Below are 8,965 nucleotides of genomic sequence, written 5' to 3'. Positions count from 1 at the left end.
GACCTTTAGCCTATTGTTGTTAGGCTCCAACCAACGACGTGTTCATAGGTTTACAGACACAATTCAACATGAGTTTATCGTCAAACCATTACCCCCAGTCTTTCTTAACGCTCTAACAGATTAGCCTACTGACCTAAAGCTAATGTTTGCACTGAAGCGTTATTTTAGCTGAGTTGTGCTACAACAAAGGAGCCCACTCCGCTCTTATTGTGAAATGATTACATTTTCATTACAGCAAAATAAGAACGACGAGGAGGTAGCCTGTAGCCTAATTTCCTCATCTGATCAAATAGCCAAATGTAGCCTAAAATGTATTGGGCGATGTCGCATTCGTTTGGGGAACCTTCCTCATTCTTCATTCCCACTGAGCATTCGTTGACTTGATGAAACTTTCACTTTGAAATCAGATGCTCTTCAATCACCCATAAGAGAATATGCCGAACATGTATGCCAAACTAGTTGAATCTGTAGACCGAAGCCAATGTGTTTTACAATTAGATTTTATATTGGCATCCCTCCATAGGCAGCTAAAGCTGATCTCAGTCCAGTCTTTAGGACGGACCGTTTTCCTCAATTTCAACCCCAACAGCTATAACCTATCCACGGTGGAGATCCAAATGTCGATCCCTCAGACGCGCCAAACAATACAATATAGATATGTATTTCTCGATTTTAAAAAAAGCATTTAGTGTTAGATAGGCCCACCTTTCTTTGTGTCTGTGAGTGCCTCCGTCGCCTGGACGCGTGCCTTTTGCCTCTCGCGGAGCGGAAGTGTGGGTGCAGAGGCAGCAGCAGACGAAGCTAGAGTTATCCAGGGCAATGGATTCCGTCTCGGTTGGGCACACTCGATGACAATGTCAAATTGAGAGAGCTAGCTGAGCACTACTCTATAATTGGAAAGGGGGGGGGGGGGGGGGGCAACAAGGAGGTGTGAGATGATTCTGACCATTGTGGATACCATAAGCCTATATATAATGTTATCAATGCATCATGTAAAAGTGAAGTCCACCTACACTCCCAATAATCAGCAGAGGGGGACAGAAATATTAGATGTTCTTATCTCTTCTTTATGATGGTCATATTAGGCTACATGAAGTTTCCTGCATTCCAAAGCATTCCTGCTAAATTGGCACGCATCCTCTTATTGCAGATAGAAATGGACCATGTAGGCTAATGGATAACCTAGCAGAAGAGGCTAACTTGCAGGTACATGCAGGCTACTGCTTTATACCGTCTGAACTCACCTGGTGTATTTGCTTCACCACATGAGATAGCTTCTTCAATGTGAAGATGGCAGTCCATACAATGTCCACTGAGCTGCATTTTGAATGTAAACATGACCAATATTAGTCTTAAAATGGTTCATTTGAGTTCAGTAGGCTACAGGGCAAACAGTCAACCTCTCTAGTCAGAGGGTCTGATTGAGCCTAACATTAACCCATTGACCAACACCAACAACCTGTGGGATTTACTGTCCTCAAAGGAGAAAGAACACACCATACTGGCAGCTAGCCCATCAAAAAAGAGGTTGAGAAATAAGACTTTAAGTGGTATTGTCTTTACCAACCAATCCCCCCTCCCCTGGTCTCTTAGGACAAGCTGGGGGTTGAGGAAGAGAACCAGTGAGGTTATGAGGCTCTGCATCAGAAACAATAATCATTCTTCTTCTCCCTGTGGGGTAAAGATGAGGAGGTGGGGGAGGTAGTCCCAATGTCCCCCTTCCATTCCCTGCCTGTCAACAATAATTACATCCCTTTGCTGGTCTCTCTACACTTTGCCGCTTCTCTTTGACGAATAAGAATTAGGATCCAACCTCATTTACAGCAGCAAAACACAGAATGTTAAGGCCCGACTCCACTCCTTTCAACACTGGCTGTCAAAAGGCAAAGATACTGCTAATTCATCCTGGAACAGTTCTCTTCTCACCACTAATGCTGCAACAGTCTCTCTAGCGAGAGATGAGAAATCCATGTGCAAGAGGGAGGATGTGGTGCTGGTTTATATTGGAATAGGCCTACAATGACTGAGAGGCCATTGTCGTAATTAGCAATAACAAGCAGCATTGCTGCCTAATTAATAATGGATGAACTCTTAACTAATAAATACTTTTCACAAAACAAGACTCCACAAAGCACAAAACCAAACATTTCATTTGGAATGCCAAGGCTGCACAGGGTTCAGTATTCCAGGTGCTGTTCCACAGGCAGACCGGATCCTTTCATGAAAACCTGCAACATATTAGGAGTGAAGGGAAGCATCCAGATGTTCCATTCAGTTGCGGGGGGGGGGGGGGGGGGACTGGAATGTCAGGAACTAAACTGCCGTAGTTATACTAGTCGGGACTCAGAATTGTAGTATTAGCAGCAGATCCTTCAATAGAGCTCTGTATTTGAGGCAGCCAGCCAGCTATCAAAGAGCTTTTAAACTTCTCATTAAAATACACGGGACAAGATGAGAGTTTTGAACTTGAACAAACAGTAGCTTTAACTTTCATCACTGATCATAAAAAGGAAATGTTCTTGACAGTGGAGCTTTAAAATGTGACATGAGAAAATAACATTAATCATCTAAAATGGGTGTATAATATTAATATTTTAATGACCATTAATATTATAGATTATGCATTGAAATCCCCCACTGTTAACCCAGTGAAGAAGACAAACAGTGAGCACATTAGCAACAGATTAGCCAAGCCAGAGTTAACATTTACAACCAGTGTTTAATTGAGTATTCAATAAGTATGTATTCTCACAAGGCAAATGTACAGCAAACAACTGCCAGCTGACTAGTACCACAGGAGGTGAGCAGCAAGATCAGCTACACACAGATCCAGACAGACTTACTGTCATGGCAATAACTTCTGGGGGCAGAAAAATAATAACAACAAGTGATTAAATCATAGAAAATGGTCCACTCTGCATCTGTAAACACTAATTCTGCAGACAGGCTCTAACTGAAGATGACCTCTTAAACAAAAACGCTCAGCATGGACTGTATCAATAGAATGTATCTAGAATGCTCAAGAATAGAATGCATTTTTCATCAATCACATAAAAAGGGCCTAGGATGATAATGCAATAAACACTAATAATAATAACAACAAACAATAACAACAACAAGAATAACAGTATTAAAGCTTTTCGTGACCATATCAACATTCAGTGTATTGGGGAAAAAAATCCAATATACTCTTTGTATATAAAAAAAGAAGCGATCAAGTTCATGTTCTCAGAGGAGGGGTAGTGGGGGGGGGGGATGAAGGTGTGAGCACAGGAGGCTGGTGAGGGGAGGACGGCTTATAATAATATCTGGAATGGTGTAAATGGAATGGCATTAACACACATGGAATCCATGGGTTTGATGCATTTGATACATTTCTATTTACTCGTTCCAGTCATTACTATGAGCCCATCCTCCCCAATAAAGGTGCCACCAGCCGCCTGTGATGTGGAGGGGGGATCAGGTCAGGTGCTTCCACACATGTGGGGCTCAGAGAGAGGGGCAAGTAGCTTTGTCCCAAATCTGTTTGTGCTGTATAGCCAACTACTATGGTCTAACTAAGTCGCTCTGGATAAGGGTGTCTACTAAATGACTAAAATCTAAATGTAAATGTCATTGTCATGCCAAACATGCCATTAATAATTCATTGTTTGGCATGCAATGACCACAGGAGTTGGCTATACAGCACAAACAGATTTGGGACCAGTCTAGGAGCGGAGGGGCGAGGGATGGGTGTGCTCAACAGATTTTGGGTGGTGGAGGTGGGTCAGAGAAGGGTGGTGGAGCTCCTTGATGTCCGTCTATGTGGCGTATCTCTTGGTCCACTGTTTGGCTATCCTGTCGTGCTCTGGTCTGTTGGTTGTGTACTGGGTGGCGATGCTTCCTACCAGAGGATCAGCTGTGAGGAGGGAGAACAACATGGATTAGAGTATTTTAACCACCATTAAATCACATTTCATCACATCCATTGGGTGTTTGTCTACAGTCAGAGAAACGGTCACCCCAACGGTCACCCCAACTACTTAGATACATTTCATACCATTAACTCTGATTTTTGTAGCCTTTAACAACCCACATTTAAAAAACCATTAATTTGCCATGTCATCAAGCCTTGTTTATCTGAAGTAGGATACTCCATGATTATATGACATTTAGAGATCTAAATCAAGTGTTCACAGGAGGTTTGTCTAGTAATACAGGACAGCAGGGCGAAGCACGATGACAGAGACAGGTTCCCTTTACAGCACATCATCACAGTACTCTGACCTGGGGTGTATTCAGGGAGGTGAAACACTCATTCAAATGGCAGGCCCCCTGCCGAGCTCCTTATGCAAGTTGAGTAAGCAGCAGTGGGGCCTCAGCCTCAGCAGAGCCAGGTTCAGGTCGGGAGTGAAAACACACTAGAGCTGCAGAGCACCGTACAGGGTCTCCTTGTGGCACCCCGTCTCAGGCAGCCAGGAAATATACAATTATTAAGCCTGCGAGGGTTAATTAACTGTCATTCTGCTCTCTCCTTCTTTAATGAACTATATCCCCTACTACAGCATGAAAAAAGACACATTCAGGGGAGAGAAGGGGAGGAGGGGGAGTTGGTCGCGGGGAGGCAGTGGGAAGGGCATTTAGACTCATGGTTGGTCCACAGCGACAGCGCCAAACCCACTATGCAGTGTGGGAGGGAGCCTGGGGGGAGGGGCCTGGGGGATAAATAATGACCAGACCGATTATGAGAAGGGTTGAGCGACTGCCCTGTTATTATATCTTTAAAGGATCACATTATTGTTGTATCTATATTATGTGTACATGTAACATTTTGTGGGTCTGTGTGGTCTGTGGGAAATATGCATCTTTAATGTGGTCATACATTTAGCAGGAGGTTAGGAAGTGCAGCTCAGTTTCCACCTCATTTTGTGGGCAGAGGGCACATAGCCCGTCTTCTCTGCCTATGGCAGCCTCTCTAAATAGCAAGGCTATGCTCACTGAGTCTGTACATAGTCAAGCATTTTCTTAATTTGGGGTCAGTCACAGTGGTCAGAAATTCTGCAACTGTGTATTCTCTGTTTAGGGCCAGATATCATTACAATTTGCTCTGTTTTCTGGTTGATTCTTTCCTGTGTATAAAATAGTTTTCTTTTTGCTTTCTCATAATTTGGTTGGGTCTAATTGTGTTACTGTCCTAGGGTTCTGTGTGGTCTGTTTGTGTTTGTGAACAGAGCCCCAGAACCAGCTGGCTGAGGGGACTCTTCTCTAGGTTCATCTCTCCGTAGGTGAGGGTTTGTGGTGGAATGTGTGGGTATCTCATCGTTTTAGGGAACTGTAGAATTTAACAGCTCTTTTCTGGATTTTGATAACTAGCGAGTATAGTCCCAAATATGCTCTGCATGCATTGTTTGGGGTTTTGCATTGTGTAAAAAGTACATTTTTGCTGAATTCTGCATACAGAGTCTCAATTGGGTGTTTGTCCCATTGTGTACATTCTTTGTTGGTGAGCGGACCCCAGACCTCACAACCATAGAAGGCAATGGCCTCTATAACTGATTGAAGTATTTTCAGCCAGATCCTAATTGGGATGTTGTTTTATGTTCCTTTTGATTGCGTAGAAGGCCCTTCTTGCCTTGTATCTTAGGTCATTTACAGCCTTGTGCAAGTTACCTGTGGTGTTGATGTTTAGGCCGAGGTAGGTATAGTTCTTTGTGTGCTCTAGGGCAACAGTGTCTAGACAGAATGTGTATTTGTTGTCCTGGCTACTGGACCTTTTTGGAACACCATTATGTTGGTCTTACTGAGATTCACTGTCAGGCCCCAGGTCTGGCAGAATCTGTGTAGAACATCTAGGTGCTGCTGTAGGCCCTCTTTGGTTGGGGACAGAAGCACCAGTTCATCTGCAAACAGTAGCCAATAGATTTCAGAGTCTAGTAGGGTGAGGCCGGGTGCTGCAGACTGTTCTAGTGCCCTCGCTAATTCATTGATATAAAGTGAGCTCCAAAAGAATTGGAACAGTGACATTTGTTGTTGTTGTTTTGGCCCTGTACTCCAGTACTTTGGATTTGAAATGATACAATGACTATGAGCTTAAAGTGTAGACTGTCAGCTTTCATTTGAGAGTATGTTCATCCATATCGGGTGAAACGTTTAGAAATGACATATTGCATATTGCACGCATATTGTGCGTGTAACTTTCTCATTCATCATTACTCACAATTCATTCAGGATTATTCGTAATCATGGTAGCATCCACATTAATTAGAAGTGTTCAGATATATTCTATTCTTATTTACAATAAAATGTACTCCAAAATGACACAATACAGTATTTACCATTCATTTATATTGGGCACAAAATAATACGTTACTGTCCCAATACTTTTGGAGTTCACTGTACTGTGTCACCCCCACGGCCCGAAGGAAAGAAGTCTGTATGTTTATTGCCCATTTTAACTGCACACTTGTTGCTTGTGTACATGTTTCCCCCCCAACACAGATTTCCATCAATTTGCATAGCAGACCCTCATGCCACATTGAGTCAAAAGCTTTTTTTGAAATCAACAAAGCATGAAAAGACTGCTTTGGTTTTGGTTTGATTGTTTGTCAATAACGGTGTGCAGGGTGTATACATGGTCTGCCGTACTGTATTTGCTCAGGACATTGTTGGAGTCTGCTGTTGATGATACTGCAGGATTATTTTTTTAGATTTTTCAGAGAGAATCTCTCTCTCTCTGAATGGGTGATAGGGGTGTCACTCACCAGGGTTGCAGTCAGTGAGCAGGGAGCAGATGGACAGCAGCACCTTGGAGATGGTGAGGGCGGGGCTCCAGTTGTCCTTCAGGATGTCCAGACAGATCACACCCTGACTGTTGATGTTACAGTGGTAGATCCTGGTACGGAACGTCACCTAGGAAACAACAACGTTTCTCTAGAAATCAATACACCCGACTGTCATTGATGTTACACTGGTAAATCCTGGTACGGAACGTCACCTAGGATACAACAACGTTTCTCAAGATCAATACAACCCTGTGGTTTATGTGCTTTTTCCAGTCCTTCGGGAGCTGAGCATCTCTTTGTGCCAGTAACACAGAAGAAGAGGAGCGAAACATTAGGAAGACAAGAGACTAAACATCATTAGGGAGCCACCTCTGAACTCCGGGCTGCCTGCCTGAACAGTGGAGGGATCAGAGTGGGAGTGACATTGGAGACGCACCCATTGACTCAATCACACTCTCCCCCTCTATCTCCCTAGCTGACTCATTCTCTCTCAATCACTTCATGAGTGACTAACCATGCTGGCCTGCTTGTGGAAACTGTGCTCCATAACTGTGCTCCCAGGCTATCCCACGGTGTGGAGTGGATCTGCTAGTCTAGTCTGTGGTGTTTGTGTACCCTGTTCTCAGACAGCAGCTATAGGAGTGTGTGTCAATCTGTCTGTCTGTCTGTCTGTCTGCAGCCCAGTTCACAGCTTAAACCCAGCGGGAGGCCTGGCTCTCAGAGCAGCAGATATGTTTCCGTTCATCCTCAGTCAGCAGAGGAAAGAGAGAGACAAGGAAAGGAAGAGAGATGGAGAGAGAAAGAGAGAGAGAGAGAGACAAGGAAAGGAAGAGACAGATGGAGAGAGAAAAAAAAAGAGAGAGAGACAAGGAAAGGAAGAGACAGATGGAGAGAGAGAGAGAGAGAGAGACAAGGAAAGGAAGAGAAAGATGGAGAGAGAGACAAGGAAAGGAAGAGACAGATGGAGAGAGAAAGAGAGAGAGAGAGAGAGAGAGAGAGAGAGAGAGAGAGAGAGAGACAAGGAAAGGAAAAGACAGATGGAGAGAGAAAGAGAGAGACAAGGAAAGGAAGAGACAGATGGAGAGGGAGAGAGAGACAAGGAAAGGAAAAGACAGATGGAGAGAGAAAAATAGAGAGACAAGGAAAGGAAGAGACAGATGAGAGAGAGAGAGAGAGAGAGAGAGAGAGAGAGAAGGAAAGGAAGAGACAGATGGAGAGAGAGAGAGAGAGAGAGAGAGACAAGGAAAGGAAGAGACAGATGGAGAGAGAAAGAGAGAGAGAGAGAGAGAGAGAGAGAGAAAGAGAGAGAGAGAGAGAGAGAGAGAGAGAGAGAGAGAGACAATGAAGAGACAGATGGAGAGAGAGAGACAAGGAAAGGAAAAGACAGATGGAGAGAGAAAGAGAGAGAGACAAGGAAAGGAAGAGACCGATGGAGAGAGAAAGAGAGAGAGAGAGAGAGACAAGGAAGAGACAGATGGAGAGAGAGAGAGAGAGAGAAGGAAAGGAAAGGAAGAGACAGATAGAGAGAGACAGACAAGGAAAGGAAGAGACAGATGGAGAGAGAAAGAGAGAGAGAGAGAGAGAGAGAGAGAAAGACAAGGAAGAGACAAATGGAGAGAGAGAGAGAGACAAGGAAAGGAAAAGACAGATGGAGAGAGAAAGAGAGAGAGAGAGAGAGAGAGAGAGAGAGAGAGAGAGAGACAAGGAAGAGACAGATGAGAGAGAGAGAGACAAGGAAAGGAAGAGACAGATGGAGAGAGAAAGAGAGAGAGACAATGAAAGGAAGAGACAGATGAGAGAGAGAGAGAGACAGGGAAGGAAAAGAGATGGGGGAGAGAGAGAGAAGAGAAAGAGAGAGAAGGAAAAGAAGAGACAGGTGGAGAGAGAAAGATAGAGAGACAAGGAAAGGAAGAGACAGATGAGAGAGAGAGAGAGAGAGAGAGAGAGAGAGAGAGAGAAGGAAAGGAAGAGACAGATGGGAGAGAGAAAGAAAGAGAGAGAGAGAGAGAGAGAGACAAGGAAAGGAAGAGACAGATGGAGAGAGAGAGAGAGAGAGAGAGAGACAAGGAAAGGAAAGACAGATGGAGAGAGAAAGAGAGAGAGAGAGATAGAGACAAGGAAGAGACAGATGGAGAGAGAAAGAGAGAGAGAGAGAGAGACAAGGAAGAGACAGATGGAGAGAGAGAGAGAGAGAGAGAGAGAGA

The 8,965-nt window shown here is 44.1% G+C and overlaps 1 protein-coding gene across 2 annotated transcripts in view; it reads right to left on the bottom strand.

Moving 5' to 3' along the window:
* Positions 1-2,573: 2,573 nt before the first annotated feature.
* The window catches only part of LOC109903493 (ubiquitin-conjugating enzyme E2 E2-like), a 42,930-nt gene continuing 36,538 nt past the window's right edge, over positions 2,574-8,965 (bottom strand). For both annotated transcript variants that reach the window (XM_031788746.1, XM_031788745.1), the window contains exons 5-6: positions 6,741-6,888; positions 2,574-3,898 (exon numbers count right to left, since the gene is read on the bottom strand). In XM_031788746.1, coding sequence (XP_031644606.1) covers positions 3,801-3,898; positions 6,741-6,888 — 246 coding nt within the window. In that variant the 3' untranslated portion in view covers positions 2,574-3,800. The remainder of the gene's footprint in view (positions 3,899-6,740; positions 6,889-8,965) is intronic.

The sequence above is a fragment of the Oncorhynchus kisutch genome, linkage group LG14 (genome assembly GCF_002021735.2).
Source record: "Oncorhynchus kisutch isolate 150728-3 linkage group LG14, Okis_V2, whole genome shotgun sequence".
NCBI lineage: Eukaryota > Metazoa > Chordata > Actinopteri > Salmoniformes > Salmonidae > Oncorhynchus > Oncorhynchus kisutch.
Note: the sequence above shows the minus strand (reverse complement) of the source record. Positions and strands in the feature narration are given on the sequence as shown.